This window comes from Trichoderma reesei, assembly GCF_000167675.1.
Source record: "Trichoderma reesei QM6a unplaced genomic scaffold TRIREscaffold_6, whole genome shotgun sequence".
NCBI classification, from domain to species: domain Eukaryota; kingdom Fungi; phylum Ascomycota; class Sordariomycetes; order Hypocreales; family Hypocreaceae; genus Trichoderma; species Trichoderma reesei.
Genome location: NW_006711153.1, coordinates 1395139 through 1418778, shown reverse-complemented (window position 1 = coordinate 1418778; position 23640 = coordinate 1395139). Strand labels below are relative to the sequence as shown.

The 23640-nt window shown below is 52.5% G+C and overlaps 8 protein-coding genes across 8 annotated transcripts; 5 read left to right on the top strand and 3 right to left on the bottom strand.

The window, feature by feature from the left end:
• Positions 1-660: 660 nt before the first annotated feature.
• Positions 661-1495, bottom strand: mata1 (mating type protein MATa1; the record flags this gene model as incomplete). Its single annotated transcript, XM_006964152.1, has 3 exons — positions 661-914; positions 970-1264; positions 1319-1495. 3 exons carry the CDS (start codon positions 1493-1495, stop codon positions 661-663), a joined length of 726 nt encoding a protein of 241 aa, XP_006964214.1.
• Positions 1496-2905: 1410 nt separating this feature from the next.
• On the top strand, positions 2906-4435 carry TRIREDRAFT_106181 (uncharacterized protein; the record flags this gene model as incomplete). Its single annotated transcript, XM_006964305.1, has 4 exons — positions 2906-3122; positions 3178-3615; positions 3871-4272; positions 4323-4435. 4 exons carry the CDS (start codon positions 2906-2908, stop codon positions 4433-4435), a joined length of 1170 nt encoding a protein of 389 aa, XP_006964367.1.
• Positions 4436-4848: 413 nt separating this feature from the next.
• Positions 4849-6117, bottom strand: TRIREDRAFT_76930 (uncharacterized protein; the record flags this gene model as incomplete). Its single annotated transcript, XM_006964151.1, has 2 exons — positions 4849-5948; positions 6057-6117. 2 exons carry the CDS (start codon positions 6115-6117, stop codon positions 5239-5241), a joined length of 771 nt encoding a protein of 256 aa, XP_006964213.1. The 3' UTR covers positions 4849-5238.
• Positions 6118-6737: 620 nt separating this feature from the next.
• Positions 6738-7711, top strand: TRIREDRAFT_59579 (uncharacterized protein; the record flags this gene model as incomplete). The annotated part of the gene is made up of 2 exons (XM_006964304.1): positions 6738-6906; positions 7020-7711. The coding sequence occupies 2 exons, from the start codon at positions 6738-6740 to the stop codon at positions 7709-7711; spliced, it is 861 nt and encodes a 286-aa protein (XP_006964366.1).
• A 1136-nt stretch (positions 7712-8847) lies between these two features.
• On the top strand, positions 8848-11741 carry TRIREDRAFT_106178 (uncharacterized protein; the record flags this gene model as incomplete). Its single annotated transcript, XM_006964303.1, has 10 exons — positions 8848-8956; positions 9012-9042; positions 9112-9177; positions 9247-9489; positions 9550-9679; positions 9761-9851; positions 9913-10100; positions 10181-10424; positions 10492-10559; positions 10632-11741. The coding sequence occupies 10 exons, from the start codon at positions 8848-8850 to the stop codon at positions 11739-11741; spliced, it is 2280 nt and encodes a 759-aa protein (XP_006964365.1).
• A 1018-nt stretch (positions 11742-12759) lies between these two features.
• TRIREDRAFT_3412 (uncharacterized protein) lies at positions 12760-15383 on the top strand (the record flags this gene model as incomplete). Its single annotated transcript, XM_006963961.1, has 5 exons — positions 12760-12821; positions 12947-13026; positions 13103-13135; positions 13913-14257; positions 14341-15383. The coding sequence occupies 5 exons, from the start codon at positions 12760-12762 to the stop codon at positions 15381-15383; spliced, it is 1563 nt and encodes a 520-aa protein (XP_006964023.1).
• A 1473-nt stretch (positions 15384-16856) lies between these two features.
• On the top strand, positions 16857-17929 carry TRIREDRAFT_59697 (uncharacterized protein; the record flags this gene model as incomplete). Its single annotated transcript, XM_006964302.1, has 3 exons — positions 16857-17039; positions 17405-17611; positions 17699-17929. Coding segments are annotated over 3 exons (621 nt in total), but the record flags the coding sequence as incomplete, so codon positions are not given.
• An 802-nt stretch (positions 17930-18731) lies between these two features.
• Positions 18732-20360, bottom strand: TRIREDRAFT_76927 (uncharacterized protein). The gene is made up of 4 exons (XM_006964150.1): positions 20041-20360; positions 19729-19803; positions 19503-19595; positions 18732-19420 (listed from the first exon to the last, which is right to left on the bottom strand). The coding sequence occupies exons 1-4, from the start codon at positions 20066-20068 to the stop codon at positions 19272-19274; spliced, it is 345 nt and encodes a 114-aa protein (XP_006964212.1). The 5' UTR covers positions 20069-20360; the 3' UTR covers positions 18732-19271.
• Between the last annotated feature and the right edge of the window lie 3280 nt (positions 20361-23640).

Genomic DNA, 23640 nt, shown 5'->3' with positions numbered 1-23640 from the left:
TAATTTATCATCTCGAAGAATATGGAACTGTGATCTAGAAGGACCTGTGTCCGGCTTGGTTGCCACGGTTATGAGTGCCTACTAGGCAATCGGCATAGTATGCTGATGGAACCCTATTACAACCAAAGCTCTCGCTATCTTGAAAAACACAGCCTGATTCCAATGCTTGACCCGGTGTAGAGGCAGCCACAGCTTGCTCTCTGATATTAGGTAGTCTCCGCCCAAGGCTCCATGGCCCTGAACTTGTAGTCTGGGTAACTCGGTGTGTAGTTGCACATCTCTGCAGGTCGTTCCAAAAAGATTTCCTATGAAGTGGTCTGTTTCCTCGTCCACCAAGGCAAGAACTACTGTTCATGTAACAATGATCAGTTACTGTGCCGTCCAGAGAAATAGATAGCAAGGTGCACTTACAAACCTCTGAAAGCTGTCGAGGAAACTGAGCGGTGAAAGTTCCGCCTGTTTTAGGGACGTGGTACTCTGTTTGTACCATGCCCGAAACTGCCCGAGGCATTCAGCCTAGCTATGAAATCATCTGTGGCCTGTTAGATGAGCTGTTCCATTAAAAGCATCATTTCGGCCTTACCATTGGCACAAGCGACAATATCTCACAGAATCTATAAGGACCGAAGCGAGATTTCCGTAGTGTCTAGCCTTTGCCAATTATGCCGCAGCCACAGATTGATCATCTGCAGCTGTGCCATTGCCAAGGGAGGCCTCTGGAAGATTGGCCTCGCTCATGATAGCATGACCTTGCTGACGGCGAGCGCGGCGTCGTTTCTCGGAGGATTTGCGCGGCTTGTATTGGTAGTCGGGATGCTTCTCAAGCAAGGCAAGTTTGATTTCCTCCGACATCTCCTTGTACCTTTGTCGGACTTCTCTTGACTCCTGGTTCCAAGCTCGTCCTAATATTTGAGCTGCGTCAAGGCATACGTCAGCACATGGAGCTCGTTTCGTTTTGGGCAAGCTTACAGATCTCGTTATTCGTGATACCAGGATTGGCAGCCTTGACCAGATTGTGACGATCTTTGCGGTACAAAATGTACGCATTGGGAGGTCGTGGAATCTTGGTTGGCTTCGCCGGAATCGAGCAGACTGCGGTGGTTTCGAGCCGAATGGAGCCATCGTCCATTGTCCAGAATGGCTCCAAGCCATCAGGAGAATGCACAACACCACCATTGGCAATGAAATACCGTGGTGCGCCAAGATAGTGTCGGTCTTCTCCATTGCCATCACGACAAAACATGACAGCTTCCTTTACATGCTCCCTAATATCATATCAGAATCGAGCCCGAGATCAAAATGGCCAACACTGAACTCACATGAATTTCCTGGCCACATATTGTCTGCCATAATCATCTAACATACGGTAGATGTTGCCATTGATGCAGAGAATCTGGAGGAAAGGATTTATTTGTTCTTTCAGGCCATCCCAGATTCCGGCCAGATAGACCGCAGTCTGCACATCTTGGGAAGATGTCGGCTGTGCGAGATCCATGACTGCGTTGACTGATGGTGCGGGCTTGCTCTGGTAATATATCGCGAGAAGATGGGATATGAACGTTGATGCAGGAGTTGGAAGATAGGAGGAACTTGAGAGGTAGGAAGTTTTCGGTCGCCTAGGTAATGCTTTGAAGAATTGAAAAGGCTGTGGGTGGAGGGTGAGCTACAAGTGAGCCGGAACGTGCCGTGGTGATTCAACTTACTGGCCTTTATTGATGAGAGCTGCCAACCCAAAGCGAGTGAATCTGAATAGTGCCCCCCCAGCCCCTCCGTTATTTAGCGCCAGGTCAGTGCGCGCTCCCCACCTATCTCTCTTTTCTCACCCTCCCTCCTTGGGGAAAAATGACTAGGTACTACTGATATGTAAGAAGGTAAGGTAGAAACCTAGGTACTACTAGGTAATATGTATTTCTGCTTGCCAACGACAAGCTACCTCCTAAGGAACCTTGCAAGCGTACCTAGGTACCTTCTAAAGGAAGTGTTGGGGCTAGAATCTAGCAGTCCCACCCGCCCATCGCCAGAGGGTGTGCATCTTCGTAACAATACGCCCACCGTGGAGATATCCTCATTTCGCACACCAGCAAAATGCTCTCCAGGTGTGCATGACGTTCGAGGCAGTACTTCACCCAAGATGCGCGTGAAGTTTAGCTTTGGGAACAACCTGAAAGTTCGTGAAGGACATTTATGTACATACCATTTGCATCAAATCAGAATATATACGATCTCCATGGAAAGGATAAGATCAAGCAACATGTCTTCGTCCGTTCCGCCAGAGAGCGCAATCACTTATGCCAATGGTTTCACACAAATGCAGTTGCAGTTTATCACTTTCCAGGGGCGCAATGTTGCTGGGACATCTAGTTGCGAAAGCTCGATTCTGTTATTTCATACGATTCAGATCTGAGATTCCAAACGGACAGTGTACGATCCATGAAGAATTTCAACATGGAGGTAGTTCATGACAACGTTTGACTTGAAATACTGGCAGAAGCTGAAATTGATCTTGGCAAGAGCCAACACAAACAGCAGGCGTATTTAGCGGATATCCACATACGTAAACATTTAAATGGTGCCGTGGGTCTTTTCCCACTGACAAGCTTTCGCCTTACTTCTGCAGGGTCTCAGATGCAGCAGAGTGAGTTAAAAGTGAGGTGAACTCATGGGCACAAGCGTCCATTCACCTCGATCCTTCACTTTTATTTCACTTGCAGAGAGTAGAACCTTAGCAACCTGAAGAAGACCCCACACGGACTCGGCGGCCCCTTCGCAGACCTGTTATTCTCACCTTCAACATCCCACTGATCCCATACCCTCATACTCTGGGGATTTCTTCATCACCACTCGAAGCAAACTGATTCAATAATCAACCTTGACCAACTTCTGAAGGACACCAATTTTCGCAGCCATGTCAACTACCAAACTCCCACCAATTACTGCTCTCAAAGCCCTGGAGCCACGCCCCGGTGGCCACTGGACAGTCCAGGGTCAGGAAGGGGATGCCATCTCTCTTTCATACGTGTTGAATGGCGCAGAGGCCATGACATTCGATCTCCGCCAGTGTAAAACCGAGGAAGATGTTCGAAAGTTTTGTTCTTCATTTGTCTACGAGTACACTGACAACGGTATGATTACTTCTCTGAAGCTTATCATCTCCCCTCTAACAGTTCTCATCTCTAGCTTCTGGAAGTGAATGGCACCATCAACCTACCTCTGAAGTCCCTACCGATAATGTCCAACCTCAAGAAGCTGCATCACTGTTATATCACTCGCAGTCACAGAGCACCATGGGGCAATACTCAACAGTTCAAATTCAGCAACCGCCGCCACAACAGCTTCTCTTTGGCGCTCAGGCAGCTATGGTGCCGCCATCCGAATCGCAACCTCAGGGAAATTTGACATTTGGAGAGACGGCTATACCTTCGAACTCTCAGTTCTACCAACAAGACCAAAATTATTCGTTACCTAATGGCCAAGGCCTTTCACATGACAGTTTCGCTCCTGGAACTGGCGAGTGGCCACTAGGCAATGAGATTTTCCCCGTAGGCGTAGGAGAAATTCCTATTTCTATCCCGAACCCGGAACTCGGAATAACTCAAGACGATACTATGTTCTTGGGTGCGTGGCAGCAGGGCTGGGCTCACAACAGTTCGAATGGCACTCAAGCTTCTGATGGAGACTGGGACCTTTTCTTCTCACAACCCTAGACTCGTCTTCCTGCTTCCTAACGCGCTGTATTATTATTGTAACAGCTGAGGAAAGACAACAAAGGGCTAAAAAAGGGATGAGAAGAAGAGAGAGAAAAAGAGGAAAATATCAAAGAAAAAGGCAACAAAAACAGAGAGAAGAAAAGAAATGGGGAGGAAAAAAAAGTTGAACTAAAGACCTCCGAATGGAGGAGGGAGAAGAGGAAGAGGTTGAGTGAGCCAGAGAGAAGATTAGGGGGCATCGAGAAAGTTGTCGAAGCAGATCCATTCCAAGCAGCGAAGGAGCTTCTAGGCGGCCATTACGAAGAGAAAAGGGTTGCGGCTCTTGGAGTCAAGTCTCATCTGGTCGAGGACCTCAACGCAGTGAGCCACCTGCCTCTGCAGTTTGCCTATCCGGACCCACGACAGATTTACAACTACGCCTCTTCGACGGCCGCACAGCCATACCAGCCCGAGATGCCTCAGCTGGACTACTTTGCCACCATGACTGAGAGCGATACGTTCGACCTCGACAATCCTTGGGACTTTGACAAGATGCTGGGCTACAAGGAGAACGAGGGCGATAGAGGTTTGTCTCCCCCACAAGTTCTCGACAGCTACCTACTTTATTACCTTGAGTTACCAGTGTCACTAATGCTCCAGTGCCTTACCTAGTAGTAATACCTGCTGCCGGCCTGCCACAGCCCAACAACCAGTACAATCCTCACAATGAGTTCTTCTACACCTTTTAAACCGAGCGACCTGATGATACGATCTTCGATGCTCACACGTCGGTGCACTACCCAAGGGAGCGGGCAGGGGGGACACGGCTCTTTTTTCTTTCTCATTCGGCATTGCGTTCACATACAGGCTTGTACTATATCGGCATGGGGGAACGGAAATTTGAAATGGTTTGGCAATTGTCTTTAGGTAGCATAGGAGAGCCATGGTAGCAGGCCCAAGCCTGGTTTCGACACGAGGTTAATGATACCCATCAGAATTCGAATATCTAGACATTACGCAGAGAGTGTGCCGCATCCAATGCATAGGTAGTGCTCTTCACTCGCTGCTTGCTACCTGCTTGATCTTCCTGATACTCACTAGGTACCTTATTCAACTCCTCACGAGACAGGTAACATGAAGCCATGACAGAGCGCAGCGTACATGGGGTAATTGGAAGGTAAGTTTGAGATATTTCGCCTAGATACATGAGTAATACAAGGTAGTGTCACCTCATCTAAGCGACATTCCCTACGAAATTGCCCACGTCGTAACGCAGGTGGATCAGAATCAGCTTCAGTTGACGGCATCGGAAGTAAAGACTGGTCAAGCCAGTGTTCGATGACCAGCAAGCCAGACCGAGGCAAAAATCTGAGCAGCTCACCGCCGGACACCGCCACCCCTATACACAACGCAGAAGTCGAAGAGAACCAGGAGAGCACCAATCAACAGTCACTTCCTTGCTGGCCAAACGATGGTCACCGATGTGTTCTGGATCAAGAGACCCCTTTGGTCATTCCTCTCAGAGCACTATCCACAAAGGTGCCGCTATTGCTCACCACTGAATTTTCTCACCTTTCCTGTTCTTTAATTCCCCATCCTGCGTTCCCTGCGCCGCAGCCTTCTCCTCCGCCCCGTTTGTCGCCCAAACCCGCTCAATGCAAAGCTCAAAGGGCCCCTCCACGCGATCCGTCAGCCCAATGCCTACGGTGTGGACTCTTTGTCTCAGCAGCTCCGTCTGAGGCTCGACAACGAAGCCGTGATTTGTGCGTACAAAGTCGTTCCATCGAATGAGGACCGTCTCCCATTGCCCAGGACGTTTTGCGAACAGCCGGTGCTGGTGCAGATCGGTCGGCTCAACGCTCTCTGTCTGGACATTGACATAGTATGCCCTTCCATCGGACTTGACTCGCAATGCAAGATATGTATACGGATCAATATCCCAGACGGAGCGACCAAAGGCGGTAGGCGGCTGATCCGGCGTCCGAAACGCAGCATAGCCCGTTCGCTGGATTGCCAGGCGATCTGAAGGCAGTGAAGTTGAGATGTGGCCGTAGAAGCGCGCGTAAGAGGAGGGTGCCGGCGTCGATGCCGAAATTTGCGCCGAGGACGAAGACGTAGGAGTAATAAAGTCGAGGTGGCTGGTAGAGGAGCCGCCAATTAGAGTGTCGGACATGACGATGCAGTTGCTGACCGAATCAGCGCTGTGGAAGTCGTAGAGTTCGCGGGGGCCTGAAGGGCCTTTGACAGCGTCGAGGTTCCATGCTGGCGACGCAAACGTTAGCTGAGCCGGGTCAATATAATGCACATCGTCTCTCCAGCCCCCCGCGGGCGGCGAGATAAGTGTACATGCTCCTGGGTAAGGCACTGTACCTATGCTGGATCGCCTCTTGAGCTCGTCAAAGCTCCGCGCCAGGAAGCCCTTGGCGAGCATCGGCTGCGTGGCTCTCATCATCACGGGCAGAGCGAGAGCAGGAGAGTAAGAAGCCCTGACGGGGTATATCGAGGCTGGCAGGATTTCAGCGGACGAGCCAATCGGCTCACCTAAAGTGTAGTGACATGAGAGAATCTGAGCTATATGGATCACGCAGCAGGAAAGCTTCGGGTCAATCCTGCTTTGCCCAATGCGCAAGAAGAAGCGATGCTCGGCCCTCTTCGGGAGGTGAGGGACGTTCAAACGGTTGTCCGGACCCGGCCGTGAGAGAGAGAGAGAGAGAAGTGCGCCGGCATTCGGGTTATCGTTAACCCGTCCTCTTTCTACGCCGTCATCGACAAAAGTTCAACGCCATGCCGGCATTTTAGAGACGTCGAATTCCGTAGGATGATGCTGGCGATGGCGATGTGAAAGCCTGTTGCCGTTCTCTTCCGTCGCTCGAAAATAGCACAGCCTGTCAAAGGGAGACAGTCAGTTGCGCTCGTATCGCCCCAGATTCCACTGCTCAGCTCGCCGCCATGTCTCACGCTCCCACGATGCGGTCCCTCACGGCGCCGGCTCTCCGTTACGGCACAGCAAACTCTGTCTCAAGATGCGCCGCAAGGCCATTGGCTGCGCAGATGGTCCGGCAATATGCAACACAGCCCTCCCGGAGCAGGACAATGAGAGAGATGGATCGCGCGGCTCGCGCAGGCTCCAGCAAGATGACGAAGGAGCAGAGCATCTCGCAGCTGCAGAAGATGGCAAACGCGGAATACTTCAAGGATGGAGGGGGGCCGCTGTTTCCAGGTTCGTACACGCTCTTTGCGCTCAATCCTGCCAGGAGGCACAGGCTAGGCTGCCTCTGCCGTGTTCTGCTGGCTCTTGCTGGCTCTCGCTGACATCGAATCCCTAACCTTTAGGCACGTTCGTATCCCTTCCGCTGTCTCGCCTGCCGCTGAACCCTGCGGACTTTGCGCAATACCAATGGCACCGGTTGAGGCACTGGGTGATTGAGACCGTTTCTTTGCTCAACTTCAAGCTGAAATCCATGCCCAACTGGACGACTCGACCCCAGTGGAAAGCTCGGCGCGGCAAGATTGCGCCCACAGCCAAGGCTCTGTACCAGGAAGTTCTGGAAGCGTTTGCCGCGGGAGATAAGGCGACTCTGGAGAGGATCTGCGTCAACGATTTCGCAAAGAAGCTCATTGCGGCTATCGATCGCCGTAACCCCAGAGAGCGAGTCCACTTCGAGGTGACCAAGTACAACAACCCGCTCTTCTACCCTAAAAGAACGGCACACCAGATTCACCAGATCAACATGTACGACAAGAACCTCATGACTGAGCAGGCGGTCGTTGCCATCTCCTCTACGCAGCAGGTGTCCCGATATGACGCATCTACCGGAGAAACCATCCCCGGAAGCGTCAAGATCCAGGACAAGGTGGAATATGTGGTGCTCTCAAGGCAGGTCAACGCAGTTACGTTCGAGGCGGGTCCGTGGAGAGTTTGGGGAACAACGGCGCCCACGACGTTGGAGACGTATCTGGAAGAGAAGGAGGCCATTGACAAAGAGCAGGCCAGGCGAGCCGGATGGAAGCCAGCGTCCAAGTAGGTAGATGCTTCGATGCATGGCGTGCGATGGAAAAATGTAAATGTAATCTCGAGAGCGGGGAGAGCCAGCAGGACAAGGCCATGTACAATATCATCAAGGTAGGGTCAGCAATTGCGTTTATAGAGAGATGGCGAATAGATCCTGAGCCTGCTGGAGTGTTGACGAAAGCTTGACATTGAAGGTTAGCAGCATCAAGCCGTCCAAAGGCTATGACAAGGAGCGCCATATATCGACGTCTCCATGTACCTAGGTGCCAGTGCTTTGATACTGGCCTTTCGGTCTCCTTTGCATTCACTCTCTGAGGCGGGCATGGCGGCTATCTAGCATCTTACCCATCCGCAACCATGCGAATCCCATGAAAGCAAGCATTTAACAATTGCTCTACGTGGTCATCTCTTCTTTCAGGGACCATGCATAAGTAGCTCTCCTAGCCAGGGCAAGCTCCTGTCTCAGCGAGAATCTCATCATTCACCGTGATGCTTGACCCAGCACACCGAACCTGGTTGCCAGCTGCAAGCCTCTCGGAAGTTGATTTTCTGCCATCTGCCAGCACTGCCAGCGCTGCTAGCACCGCCATCAGTCGAGGTTCAAGGGCCACTGTTCAAAGAGAAGACTCCTTCTATTTTTTCGACTATTTGTTTTTGTCCTCTTCTCCCCATTTTCTCAACCTTTCGAATCTACCACTATCCAAACTACATCCTCAACAGCCATATATCCATCAGAAACCGCAGCACCTCACGCCTTTGCCATCGCCAATCTGCTTGTCAAAGGCAATTTGAGGGCATTACTAGCCGAGCTCTTTGAAGCCCTGAGTTTTCCAGGCTCTCTGCGTCGTCCACCTTGACTTCTGCTGAGGAGGTATCTGCAGCTCAGTTTCTGTCGGCTACAAACCATCACATTCGAATCTACCTCACAGGCAAGTATCATCTGATAGGTGCCTATCTCACTATTCCCGCATCCATCATCCATCCTTCTATGCCCTGGCCTCTCTTCTTCTTCCCACACATGTGCTGCGCGTATCTCCTCACTGTTCATATCCTTCCTTTCTACTCTCCACCGCTCTCACCAATCTTCTCATCTTCCTTTGGCTTTCTCTACTCTCAAGCTAAACCTGTTGACACTTCGCAGAGCCTACAATGCCAGCCCACTCTTCCCTTCGTCATCCAAAGAAGACGCTCTTGAAGGCCTCCTCCTTCGACGTCCTGCGTCAACTTAACTTCGATACCGAGGATATGTTCAGCCCTGGTATGAAGCAGCTCGTATCTTCTCTACCTCAATCTGAGTTACTGAACCGATACAGGCACGAGCAGTTCGCTGAACCAGGATACTGCGTGAGTACCTTGAACACCTTAACCTTTCCTCTCAAGATTCGCTCATCACTTTCTAACGAGAATAAACAGCCCCAGACGGCCTGCTTCGTCCGGCAATCTGGTTAACCAAATCGCAAAGTGTGGTGAGAAAGAAAGGTATGCGATCATCCCTAGCCCTTGATGGCCTTAACCGTGTACTATTTACAAAATCTTCTTCCTTTCTAGCTCACTCGCCTTTCAAATTGGAAATGCCAGCAAGTACGACGTTTTCATTGATCGATCAGCATCCGGAATGATTCATGATGGTTCACCCTCGAAGGGGACGGAGAATAGTACTGAAGAGGCTTCACATGAGGGCGAATCGCAACCCTCGCACAGGAATACCAGCTGGGCTCTGGCCACCCGCGAGCCTCCTCAAATCGACGCTCAGAATATATATCCATCATCGGCCTGCGTGTTCGTCGCCAAGTGAGTATATGCTATATTGTTTGAACTTGGCCCTTAGCATCAGCTAATAGTTAACCTTAGTCTAAGCCAAGCAGTTGACGACCGGAGACTGGAAATTGAAGTCACCAAATACTTCTCCCAGTATGGCACTGTATTTGTCAAGATTCGTCGAGATGGCCGCCAGATGCCGTTTGCTTTCTGCCAATTTACCGTAAGCCCCGAGGACAGTACCTGAGAAGACGCCGAGGAAGAAGAGACAAAGAGTGTAGAATCAAGCTAACGGGAACTGCAGTGCGATGCCGACGCAGAGAACGCCGCCCAGCACGGAAATGGAGCAGTGATACTCGGACGCCCATGTCGCGTCGAAAAGGCCACTGCTCACTGTAAGCACATCTCCCACTCCCGGTCTCACGGACATGTTTGACTGACCGCTTCGTCTCGTAGCGTGTTATGTTGTGTACAAGCTCTCCGGCGCCGAAACAACTAGACAAGAAGCCATCGACCTGCTTGGTTCGTTGGGCGCAATAGCCAAGGTTCATCCCTTGAGTCTCAATAGCCAGAAGATGGACAAGTTCCCGTCCGCCATGGTAGTTCACTATAAGCGCTACGACTCTTCGCGAGCTGTGGTCAAGGTAAGAATGGGAATCTGAATGCCCGCTGCTTTCCCTTCCTCGGTCTCTAGGCTAACCACTCGGCTTCCCCGTCCCGATAGACCTTCGAAGAACACCCCATCTTCCGCGTGGAGGCATACGATCCCAAGGCCGAACTGCGTCAACAGCACAAGAGAAGCGACCAGCAGAGCTACGCGCAATATGAAAAGGACCGTCGATCGGCATACTTCGGCAACTTGCCCCTCAATATGACTGCGGATGTGTTGAAGACGCTGGCAAGCCAGTGCGGCAACGTCCTCTACGCTGAGGTTGCCACCAAGGAAGTGCCTCAAACTGGCGGCAGGAGTAGGTTTCATGGTCTCGTTTGCATGTTTCGTTTCACCCACACGTGGCTAATCTTTCCGTTCAGCAGTTACGACGTGCTTTGGCTTCGTCGAGTTTGCGCGTCCTGATGCGGTCGAGAATGCCATCATGGATTATGTGAGTTGGTTTTGCAGTCTACATGTAACCTTTGTCTCGTCACATCGAGTGTTCACTGACGTTCCTTCACAGCATCGCAAGCCGATCGACGGCCACATCATCAAGGTGGAGAGGAAGCGTACGCGAACATTCAATGGCTTGTCATATGGAACCATTGGCTCTCAGCGAGGATCACTTGCTGGCGTCCAACCGTCTACTTGGCATGGGGGTAAAGGCGGTAATGGACACGGCAATCGAATCATGGACGCCAACACCTTTGTTCCTCCCGCTACAGGGCTCTCGACGCCTTTCCTTTCGTCGGGGCCCACTGGTCGAGACCAAGACGGTGGTATTACTACCCGTACACAGGCAGGTGAATCTCCTCGCCTTGCTCGGATCAACACCAGCCTATATGACCACTCCATCACGACCGGATCCGCCACCGGTGAGGAAAAGTTTGGTGCCTCAACCACTTGCGCAATTGCTTCCAACCACGGTCACGATGCCCGACGACCGGGATCCGATGACGAAAACAAGTTCAAGCCTCGAGCCGCATCAGAGGACAACAGCGCCGACAGGCGCAACGAGGCACTGCGAGATGGTGCGCCGAATCCTAACACCGGAGCCCGAGATGGAGCAATGGGATTGCAGCTCTCTCCCACCGTCGCTGAAAATGCAGTCAAGTCCGAAATCATCGCACATGCGGGCCTCAAAAGCGAGCCACACGAGCATTCTAGGGAGTTCGAGGGCAACGAGATAGCTCAGCACGAGGCTAGAGATGCCAGCAAGACCGTTGAGACTCCCACAAAGCCCCCGATGAAGCAAGGTGCCAAGACTCCTCAATCCTACGGTGCCGATTCCGCCACATCCTGCTTCTATCCACTCATTCATCCATATCCGTACTCCCCTTATGGTCTTCCTCCGATTCAGCCGCTCATGGCCAATTCCATGACACCGCAAGGTGGACCTATCATGTACAACACGTTCGGCCAGGCTTATTATAGCCCCACGCCATACTCCGACATATTTACTATGTACCCGATGATGCAACAGTATCCAACTGCTATTGTGGAAACCCCAACTCGCCCATCTATGTCTTCCAATAGCATCGAAGAACGACAAGAGACCAGGAATGAGGCATACAGCATGTTCCCAGAGGCTGGCAAGGGCATCAATGGAAACGGCCAAAAAGACAGTTTCTGAAAGAAGGTCGATGAATTTGAGCCTCGGTCATTTGATGTTGTTAGAATCTTGTTATCTCTCTCTTCTTCTTCTTCTTCTTTCGAACTATCGCCCCTCTGTCTTACAACAGCCCAGCAGCACCTCCCCAGAATCGACCAAGAAATGAGAAAAGAGTGTCTGGGAAGAAGGAGAAACCAAAAGTACCTATGTCGGTATATGGCTATCACCAGAAGAAATAAGGTTCTCGGGACTATCCGGCCGTTTCACGATTTCACGTCAATCCTTCGACTTTCGCCACTGGCGTTGTATCATGTCATATCCAGTGATATGACTACATTGAAACTTGGGACATTACGGAACGTCATATTGATATGAATGGCCTATATGAGAGATACAATATCCTGTTTCGTTGTCTCATTGTTCATTGAGCCAAGTTCAAGAAAAAGGAAAGACGATGAGAAATGTGTCCTAGTAATACAGAGTCATAGCTGTACACATGTAGATACTGAAGGTAGAAGAGAATCCGATAATCGCCAGTTCTAACCTGCCTACAAGGCAGGCCAAGGAGGCTTTTGGTCACGATGACGGCTCTATAATCGTTGGTACCATTGATGATACAGAGCTTAAAGCTCTGAAAAAAAGGAAAAATGTTCTGACGTGACCGCTTACAGAGCCTGGAGCGTTGATCGGAAAATGGCCTTCGCGGCTAGGACTAGTACCACCCTAGTACCTACCTAAGTCAGGTAGTGCCACGTGAGGGTCCTGTCCTTATCGCTTGTTCGTCCCCACTGTAAGTGTCACGGTACCTAGTATCTCCAAGGGCCTAATTTTCATCTGACTTGACCTACCTGGGGCCAGAGAACCTTGGAAGGAAACGCAGATTTTTTTCCCCCTTCAAGCACTCTTTACCCTGCTACCTAAGTAGGTACTCAAGGTGATTCACCTTTCGACACCCAAATCGAAGCACACTCGGAGCTCCTGTGCGCAAATCAACTAGACGATCCCACAGTACTGTATCTGTTGAGATTGTTTGCTCAACATGGGCCAGCCGTCTTTCGCCGCGTCCAACGCCATCATTTATGTCACCTATGGCTTCTTCCTGTGCGTATAAAACGATGTCACCTGTTCAGTGCTTCTCTCCCCACCTCGGAAGAAGTGAGAGTGAGATGGGATCTTGGGAATCGAAGAGAAGTATCTTCTGAGGCTAACGTGGACATGTACTCTAGCATCTTGGGCACGAGCATTGCTTGGAAGATGAGAAAGCAACCAAACACGGACTTTCTCTCCGGCAACAGGACACAGACCGGTCAGACATTGCGCATACGGCGTCCTCTTTTCAGCACTTCCGTGTGAATCTGCTAACATGTGTGCCTGAATCACAGCTTTGCCTCTGGCCTTCAACTTTATCGCCTCTGGTGAGTCGTGAATGAGAGCAATCAATGTGCTCGGTGCACTCTGTCTCGAACAGACAAATGTTCCACGGAGCGGTAGCAGAAACGTCGACTACAGCACCTTGATCTCATATGGCTGGCTGGAGCAACCGCCCAAGCACGCCATATCACGCACGATTGTACGTGAAGAGCTCGCACGACTTCGTCTCGCTTGCGTGAGTACGCCATACGAAAGGAACAGCAATTTACGGAAGAAAATGACTACCTGGAATGGGCATTTTCCAAGAAGCTGAACAGGTTCGTAAACCACAAACGCAATCTTCGTCTTCTTCCCCCCCCCTTCGATTCCCCGCCGCGATACGTCTCTCTCATTTGACTACTAATCGAAGGGGTTCTACGGTGTGAGTATTATACTCACACCACTGTGAGCCTGGGAAAAGAAAGGCACAATGACGAGGAAGAGAAGGACAAAGAGTGGAATGGGAATGAGAATCAAGATGTCCATCGCCGGGGACAAGATGGGGGGGAAGAGGATGCGGCTCACTACGGGCGCCGAGTTGAAGCAGCGTTGCAAGATCCAACCCTCAGGCAGATGTGGTTCGGGCGTCCTATGCCTAGGTCACCGTAACACGGCTCAGTTCTGCCTGAGGGAGATGTTGCGGCTGCGGCAACGAAGCTGAGATTGTACCGTGAATACTCGATCAAGTTAATGCTTGCGTGGGAAACGTGCTGCCGCTCCAAATCCCCTTCCCCTGTCACCCCTTTACCCCGTTTGAGTTTGTGTCGTGCTGACTGCCGCAGCCCTGGGATCCGGCATCCTGTTTTCGTACCCGGAGCTCGCAACGATAGCTGGTGTTCAGGGCGTCGTAGTCTACGCATTGGCTTCGGCGCTTCCCTTGCTTGTGTTCGCCGCCCTCGGCCCCATGATTCGCCGCAAGTGTCCCGATGGATTTGTCTTGACGGAGTGGACGCGCAACCGGTACGGTACGGTTGCTATGCTGTACCTGAGCTTCATGACGCTCGTCACCTTGTTCCTCTACATGGTAGCAGAGCTGTCGGCCGTTGGACAGGTTGTCAACGCTCTGACAGGCCTTGACGGGCTTCCGGTGATTATCGTCGAGTGTGCGGTCACCACGATCTATACCTGTAAGTCTGACACGGGGCTTTCGTTCTTGCCTATCCATAGGCATCTGGCTAACATGCGCGTCTCTGCGTGTGCGGTTTCTTAGCTCTGGGCGGTTTCAGAATCTCGTTCTTGACGGACGTGATTCAGGGAGCCATGGTGGTTGGGCTCATCATCATTGCCACCATCACGATTGGTGTCAAGGCGGAGATTGACCGCGACCTCATCGACTCGTCGGGGCTCACCAAGGCCAGCCTTGTGGGGTGGCAGCTGGTGTACATTCTCCCAGTGGCCGTGCTGACCAACGACTTCTTCCTATCCAACTTTTGGCTGCGCACCTTTTCGTCCAAGACGGACAAGGACCTGTGGGTGGGTGTTTCCATTGCGACGGTGGCCGTCCTGTGCATCCTCACCCTGGTCGGTGCCACGGGCCTCATCGCTGCCTGGACCGGCGCCTGGCCGGGAGAGTCGGACATTGACGGGTCCCTTGCCTTCTTTGCCCTGCTGGAGCAGCTGCCGAGCTGGGTCGTGGGCATCGTGCTGGTCATGGTCGTCAGCCTGAGCGTTTCTGCCTTTGACAGCTTGCAGTCGGCCATGATCTCCTCCGCGTCCAACGACCTGTTCCGCAACCGCCTCAATATCTGGATCATCCGGGTGATTGTTGTCCTGGTCATCATCCCTACAGTGGTGATTGCTCTCAAGGCGCCGTCCATCCTGCAAATCTTCCTCATCAGCGACCTCGCGTCGGCGGCCACGATTCCCGCGCTGTGTCTCGGGCTGTTTGACACCTTCTACTGGTGGCGCGGATTCGAGGTTGTCGTGGGAGGGCTGGGGGGCATCCTGACCGTCTTCATCTACGGTGCCATCTACTACGGCGACGCAAAGAGCGGTGGCGAGCTCATCTTGCTCGAGCAGGGCCTGTACGCGGGCGACTGGGGCGCCTTTGGGGCCTTTGTGGCTGCGCCGGTTGGGGGCATCATCTGGGGCTTCATTGCCCTGGCGCTCAGGCTCTCTGTGCAGTTCACTCTGGCCAAGATGCGAGGCGAGCGATTCGACGCTCTCGATCGCCCATTGGCGGAGGCTGGAGAGGAGGATGACGCTCAGCTTGTGACTGAGATTTCCACTTCGGTCCCCGGCAAGTTCTTCTGAGCTGGCCAATGGCAGATGCTCAGTTGGACTCGTTGTTTCGAACCCTCCAATCCTGTTCGGCATATACTGTTGAAGAAGACGCTTGGCTGGACCGGCCCCTTGTCGAAAAGCAGTGGGAAGCAAAGGGCATGCTGTGGACGTTGTAATATAGGTGGCTCATGCGGAGCAATCTGCGTGTCCTCCGTGGTGGTTGCAGGTACTGCTTCATAAGATACCTCATTGAAGGATACCAGCTTAGGTAGAAAGAGAGAAATAATAATACTTGATGTGGCGGTCATCAGGATCAGTGTGATATGTGTGCATTGAATTGTTCCATTTCTAGTTGACGCATCAGCTTCGATTGGCCGCACCAGGTTCTTCATGTTGTCCGACTGCGACTCAATTGCAGCTGCAAGAGCTACCTTAGGTACTACCTACCTAGTAGGTCAACATACAGCTGCAAGTGACCAAGAAGCCGCTAATGGGGCTCAGGTTCCCGAGATCTGCCCGTCATGTTACAGGCAATGGACCCCCTGAGAGATGCGCTGACGGCGCTTCCAATGGTGCTCCAGCTGCCTGTGCTGTGCTGTAAGGTACTGGACCGTTTTACCAGCTCGGCGCAACTCTCTTAGCGAGCCCCTTGTACCGCTCGATATCGGACCTCAGCCATAAGCGCCACCACTCCATAACGCCAGCTACCTGAGTATGTACCTTAGCTGGGTCGGCAAGACAAACCAGAGCCAATTCGACGCACGTCCTGTGGTAGCAACCCGTTATTATTTGCAGCCGCACTTGCATCATCAAGCCTCGTCCAAGCACAACCCACCGACTCTTCGAACTGACGTCTTTTATTTTCTCTTCTTTTGCTTTGCCCTATTCTTCACCTGCAATTGTTCCTCCTTGTGCCCAGCTACGAATCAGGCTCCAACCTTTCAGAACCCCAAGCTCTGTCTTGCTCAGCCTAACCCTTCAACCAAATCCCAGCAAGCCTCAGCCTCGCCCCTCGAACCTGGCGTCACAGAAGTCTCTCAGCTCGACAGATCCTCGTCGCCTCCCCGTCCCCGCCCGCCTCATGGCATAAACCACGGCTCTCTGCGATTGGCGATGGCGAAGGAGACAACTCCTCCTCCAAGCTACGAGGCCGTGTCCGCAGCCGCCGCCCCTCCCGCCCCCCTATCCATCACGCCGCCGAGGGTCACGAAGCGCCCCGTCTCGTCTCCGTCATCGCCATCCTCCTCCAAGTCCTGGCCCTCGTCCAGGTCGTGGTCGTCGCCCTCGCACCCGTGGCCGTCATGGGACGACTCTCCGGCTTCCCACACGCCTCCCCCGCGGAGGAGGCCCGCGTCCTCCAGCCTCTCCGCCCCGAGACCCCCCGACCTGACTGCATTGACGACCTTGACGCCGGCAGCCCCTGCTGCTGATGCTGATCGCTCTGGGCCTGGCTCCAGCTCCGGCTCTGGCTCAATCTCTGGCTCCGGCCCCGGTGCGCAGAACCCTCCGGTACCGTCCATGCTGCAGCCCCGCGTCGCCGTTGTACTCAACGTGCCTCAGCCGTGGCATCCCTGGCTCTTCGCCCTGCGCCTCTGCTCCATCCTGCCGGCCCTGTGGTGGGGGTTGCCCTCGTTGCTTCGCTTGCTCCTATACTTCCTGCCGGGGCCGCCGGATCAATTCATGCTTGTCAAGCAAATCGCCGTCCCGGGCAGCAATACCGACGTGCTGCAGTCGACTTCCGTATCCTCGTGCTCGCGCAGTGACGGCGAGGCGGCATCAGCAGCAGCAGCCGCCGCCGCCGTCTTGGCGGCCCCGTACGCCATTACCGAGACAGCTCTGGCTACCATATGGGTGCGTAAGAAACATTTGAGCTTGTCAGAGGGAGAGAGGGACAAACCCAGCAGGGATTGATACGGCATCATGGGATTGGGTTGGAGCTAATTGAAACTCTGGTTCTCATTCTAGTGCTTTGCTTGCGGCTACCTCGCCTTTTTCTTCACCGACTGCCTCATGTCACGATGGTACGTTCTTCCTTCTGGCTCTATACCAAGCCTCACTTCGAAAGGCACTCGACAGGCAAGCGAACTAACAATCAACTTGTTTGGTACAGGCTCATCAACTACACCCCCCAAGCCACCGTTGTGCGCCTCCTCTCGATCAACGCCGTAAACGCGTACCTCACTCTCAATGTGCTATCCATCACCGGCGGCTTCCAAGACCCTCGATTGCTCCTCCCCGGCTGGGTCAGCATAGCAACTGTATGAACGAGCCTCAGGCTCTTTACTTTTCCACGCAAAATAAGCGAGTCCTTCGTGAACCGCACAGCTAACAATCGCTGTCCACAGTCCCTAACCATCTGCTACCACGTCACTCACCAAAAGATCAACATTCGAAAGGAGACAATCACATCGGTCAACGTCTTTTCGATAGCGAGTTACCTGACGATGATTGTGCTGCTGGCTCACATGCAAATGTACCAGCCCGACTACCCGACAATGCCCATTGTGACGACGACCAACCGCCTGTGGCAGAGTGGAAAGCGACTTGTGGCCAGTATACAAGGCGCCGCCCGTTGACGACCACACCGAGCGCCATGTACGAAGAAACGAAACAGCAACATACTACTTTATAACAAAGGAGAAGAAAAACGGGCGAGAAAGGGTCGAGAAAGCCCCAAGAAAGCTCTTGAGGGTTGAGAACCCACAAGAAAGAAGAAGGAGGGGAATAGAAAAAGGGGTGAATAGCAACGGCAAGCCGAGGAAGAATGAAAAAGGGCGAAACAACAAGGAAGCCCTTGAATATCCTATGGCTTTCATCAAGTCGACCATACCAGCAGCGTCTTTCAAAGAGTCTCTTGCTCCTTCTTTATTTTTTTTCCCCCTTGCGGCGACTGTTTGTATCTTGTTTGGAAGTTGGTTCTTGTTTGGAAGTTGGTTTGGATTTGATGTTTGGCAGTACAGGCGTTGGGTTTGTCAGGAAAGGCTGTACATTGGGTTTTCCATGCCTCTTCGTCTGTTGCGCTTGATAGAGATGATGTTTTTCTTGTTTGGGTCATTCTCCATTTCGATGTAATGTGTACTGGCGTTGGTCTAGAATGGCGGGCAGGGCTATGATGTTTGTTTCTGATACTTGTTGGTTTCCTCCGTTCACCCTGAATTTATCACATCTAGGTATATGTGCAGAGTACCTTCCTTCAGACAGAATGCAATGACATCAAAGGGAAAGAGAAGCAACAACGTGCATCTTTCTTCCTCTGGGGAATTGTTCATTGATAATACAGGCCAATCTATCCTATGAGTCAGAAGAGGTTGCGTCAGTAGGTAAACGGGGAGGCATAAATGCATTCACACGACGATCCATGTCAAGTGCACCACTTTGCTTTAGCATTATAATCTCTATTTGCCCTAGACTACGGCAAAGCCCATCCGAATGCAAGCCCCGAATGTTGTAATAAATAAACAGCCAGTTTGAAGATACATCATCCATCGACTGACAGGTTGAACCCATAGCCCAGACGATTGCGTCGACAAGTCAAGAACAAGAGAAGCGTTGCTAATTCAAACTGCTGCGCCGCAGCGCGGCAGAAGTAGGTGGCGCAAACAAGGCCAATAAGACTATTACTCTCCCTGTCGCATCCTCTTTATGGCGTCCGGCCGGCCAGACCCTTCAGGCAACGTTGCTACACGCACACCGATGAATTATACCGGGGAGAGGGCCGATACTGGGTGAAAGCGCTCCGGGTGCCTCCCGATAAGATCGGGCGCGCACAGCGATTTCGGTAAGGTGGAGTGTGCGGTAGGCATCAGTATGAAGTCCACAGGCTGTCCAAACAGCCCCGTTCCGATACGCTCATCACCAGCATGCTGTGAAGCCAAGTCGCTGGAGGGGCGGCGGGGGCGGCGGCGCGAAGAGGACAACTTAGGCACCGTGAACGGTGATGTTATCGGGGTTGAGACCGAGACCGGCCTTCTTGTCAACGAGGAAATCCAGGACCTTCTTGCGTTGGTCGCCCTGGAGCTGGATCACCTCGCCGGCCTTTTCATCATTGACCTTGTTGCCATTGCAAGCTACAGATGACGATTGTTAGTCTTTGGTGGCGCCAAACAAGAGGAATGATCGCCAAACGCAGGTCACGGAAAATTGACATACCAAATTCCTTCCTGAAGAAGGTGAGAATCTTGCCGGGGTCGAATTTAGCAGGAAGACCAGTGACCGTGGTCAAAGACTTGCGACCATTTCGCTCTGAAACACGGTGTTAGCAACTGTGTAACGGCAAAAAAAGGTGAACTTGTCGCCAGTTGACCATCCGCATCGCCTGGGGAGTAGAAACGATGCGGATCAGGTCGAATAGTCAAAGGCGATAGATGGAACCTACGTTGGATGCGAATATGGATATGGTTCTCGACCTTCTTGATATCACCGGTGTCGTCGTCGGCTTCGGCGAAGGGGTCTATTGAAAGGAAGCGACGGTTAGCAATGTGAGTCAACACAGGGAGGCGAATCAAAGACACCCGATGGGATCGTGTGTCATGCTGTCGCAATATGCGCATGCGCATTGCGACCCATCACCGGCATCTCTCACGACCAAGCAGCAGCCCCAACCCATGTGAAATGGCAGGGAAAGCAAGCAGGCGGAAAGACGACCGAGAAATGAGGATGGAGGCGAACTCGGGGGCCATCAACGTACCGAAGGTCTTGAGATTTTCGATGGACATAAACTCGGATGTTCCGGGGTGTCTCGTGGGAAAAAAGGAAGAGGAGTTGACGAGAGGCTGACCGGCGGCTGCGAAAGGCGACTGACGGTCTCTTCTTGAGGTGTTTTGCTTTTGCTGTCTTGGTGGGGGACGCGAAAAGTCGTTGGCGGGGGGGTTGTTGAGGAGAGAATGAAAGAAGAGAGAAAGAAGAGGGGCTGCGATGCCTTTTGGGTGCTTGGGAGTGTTTTGCCTGGGGCTCGACGGCTTTAAACGCGCTTGGGGTCTGTTGACGGTGACAAGAGGCTTTGTGTCAGGTGAGCAGAAGGCGACAGAAGTCTGGCGGAAGGTTGAAGAGGCAAAAGGGGGGGGAGAAATCAATGGGAAAAGATTGGCTCGGGTTTGACGCACAGAGAAGGTGGGCGCAAAAAGGGTGGGGGAGAGCGAAGGAAGGAGAAGCCCAAGGGAGAAGCCAAAAGAAAAACTTGTGTGCGAGGGAGGGGAGCGGTACCTGCTCGGCTGCGGGTGGCCACGGCACAGGCGCAGGTACAGCACAAGTACCCGATACTAGCGGACGCTTCCCAGGGCAGGTGGCCAAGAGCGCAGGAGAGGCCGAGCCAGAGAGAGAGAGGCCAAGGGAAGAGAGGCTGACCCCGTGGCCCCACTCAGGCGGTGGGCGCACCGCCTCGCCTTGATACAGTACGAGTACTATTTACGAGTCCATAGGTACATAGCTGTACAGACCAGGCGCAGATTTATGAGCAAAAAAGATTCTTCCAATTTGATCAGTGCAGAGAGTCGAGGATAACGAGCAAAGGTTTAATTTACGGCTGAAAATTTGCTCGAATATCAGCGTTGTTACCTGAATGTACAAAGTGCCATCAGAGCGAGGCCAGAGGGTGAATTCAACACTGGCTGATTGCTTATCAGCTCGAGGACACGACCCGATTCTGGCCCGGTTTTCGTGCATCATCCGTACTGTGCATATCCGCATGCTGGTTCCCGAATTGGAGGGTAGGGAGAGAAAAGGCCGTCATCGGGCACAATAACCCAGTCAAGTTCTACGGTTGACACTGTACTGCAGCCACACTGTACGAGTTACAGGGCGCCACGAAACTGCTACCCGACAGCAATTGAAACAACTCACTGGCACAACTCCTGCTGACGAGGTTGTGAACTACTACAGGTACTGGACGCTGCTCGCACACCGCCATTGTCGCACTGTCTGTCCGTCTGTCTCAGCCATGCATCATCAGCGCTGGCCAACTGGTATGAAGCTGGCATGCAACGGTGTCGCCACCATTGAAAAGAACCAAGAGCGATCTGGGCTGAGCTGGGCTTTGTCGGGCCTCCCGTGAGGATGTCACCCGTCCGCTTGCTGTGGCCCCCCTTAATAACGCAGGGCTGCGAGGTAATAGAGAAGTGCTCAAGGCCTGGTGGCATGCAGTAAGAGGTCTTTGCATGTATCCAAGGTACCTATTTTACTGTTGAATCCATTCGCAAGCATTCATCACGTCAGCTTAGATACAAGATAGTAATTCGAAGTAATAGGACTGGTAGCCGCCGAATCAGAAAGGCATTTCATCATCTCGTCGTAACCGTGCAGCACCGCTTTACCTTACAGGGCCGTACGAGATCAAGGGGATCGCAGTCGCATTTCGATCGCATTCGCCCACAGTCGCTGCCAGGGCAGCTTTGACAAGCCATACCCCGTATGCATGACCGGCACCGCCCCAACAAGCTGCCTCGCTATTATTGGATGATTGCCCGACACAGGATGGGAGAGACAAAAGGGGGTAGGGGATGCCCTTCTCTTGCTGGGTACAGGGTAGGTAGCCCTTCCGCAAACGGGAGTGATGTTCTGTTGTTGCACGGCAAGCACGGGAACAAGGCCACACGTGCTCTTTATCAGTGATAACAGACAGAGCAACGAGGGCAGTCCCAGCTCAAAAGCATCCCGTCAACGACTTGCGTGGTTTGTCGATGAAGTTCTGTACTTGTAAAGACGAATGCATCGCCTGTCTTCTCTCTCATCTCTCCTCTGGCATGAGAAGATCGACTTGGCGAGCCCAGAGACCGCTGGAAGGAGGCCGTTAGAGGATGGTAGCCGACGTCGTAGGCATTGGAGACTGAGCAATTTCGTGAGCAACATGTGACAATCTTCCAGACCATCACACAACAGTCCAACATTCACATATCCGGATCATGACGCGTAAGGGGAAAAGAACAAAGCCATGGCTCGTTGGTGAACCGAGACAGAACAGACAAGATCGAAAACTCGCAGATTTCTTCCAGAACACCAGATGTTGAAAGCGATACGGCCAGATTATATAGCGAGGTGCAAGTTCCCGGCCGGGCCGGACGCAGATTCTCAACTCCATGCGCCTGCCACCTTTCTTTGCGTCATCTCCGTTGCATCTGTCTCGACCAGCCCTAGCCTCCTGAGACCATATCCATATATCTTGCATTTTCGTCCTGGCGGAAGCTCTTCCGACTGGCAGAAATCCCGACTTGTTTCGTTCACATTCCATGGAAAGAGCATGGGCAAGCCAAACGACTCCCACCGGAAGCCGATCCGACTGGTAGCAAAAGCGTTGGCTGCATGATTCAACCCCCAGGTTGGTCCTCTTCGCAACGAGACATGCGTCAACTGGCATTCCTCTGGACCAGGAAGCCCATAAATCGCATCACGGAAGCAGATCCGGTTGGCAGAGTTTTTTTTCGAACACAGACCCGGGGATGCTGTGACAGGCATGAGATGCTCGAATCCCTGAATTTCTCATGCACCGGGATCGGATCCGATAGGCAATGCTTGGGGAGGTTTCATGTCGGATGCAGATGTCTCTGCGCCGGAAGCACGATCCCTTCATTCCGCGTATTTCGTTTTTTCTCATGCACCGGAAGGACTTCCGATTGGCAACAGTGGGTTGAGGATGGAGCTTTGGACCTCGAGGGATGTGATGCGGGAGATGCTCCGGGGCGGCGGCATCCTTGTATCCCGAGGCGAGGCCTGTCTGCTTCTGATGGATGAAGAAGAAACATTGAACCACTTACCTTGCCAGCTTGACGAGGAGTCAGGTGTCCGGGGGTAGACTGAAGGGCGTGCTGGCAATGTACAGTGCTGGGTAACCGCGAAGGATCCATTTTGAAAAGTTTCCGATGATTGATCCAGGATTCCCATGGCGGGCTTGATAATACAGTAGCTATAGCTGTGAGGTCTGGAATAGCTGAAATTATGGAAATTTGCAGTAGAGCCTAGAGAAGGGTTCTGCTACGTCATTTGTTTAAGCGTTGCGACTTGAAGGTCTTATCAGACACGCCACAGGTTGCCGAAAATGGAACAGCACGTTGCATGTGGTTATCGATAGGAGGAAAATCGTCGCTCGATAAGGGTGACGCTCAAGAGAAGCCGTAGAACTCAATTCGATATTAACAAACGCGATTCTGGGATGCTAGTGAATCTCTTCTCAAGGAGAAGAAGACATCAACACAGGTCTAGTCCGACCCGACCTTGTCCCAACGGGGTGCGGTGCAGATTGAGGGGATTCTCAAACCCTTGGAGGGGTCGAGAGAGGGCGGGAAGAAAAAAAAACAAA

What these genes read in the sequence shown, in the direction of transcription:
- TRIREDRAFT_76927 (XM_006964150.1), bottom strand. Translation starts at nt 20,068, where the DNA reads ATGTCCATCGAAAATCTCAAGACCTTCG. An exon ending in CGAAAATCTCAAGACCTTCG is followed by an intron (nt 19,804 to 20,040) that starts GTACGTTGATGG and finishes TCCTTTCAATAG; the next exon opens with ACCCCTTCGCCGAAGCCGAC. An exon ending in TATCCATATTCGCATCCAAC is followed by an intron (nt 19,596 to 19,728) that starts GTAGGTTCCATC and finishes ACCGTGTTTCAG; the next exon opens with AGCGAAATGGTCGCAAGTCT.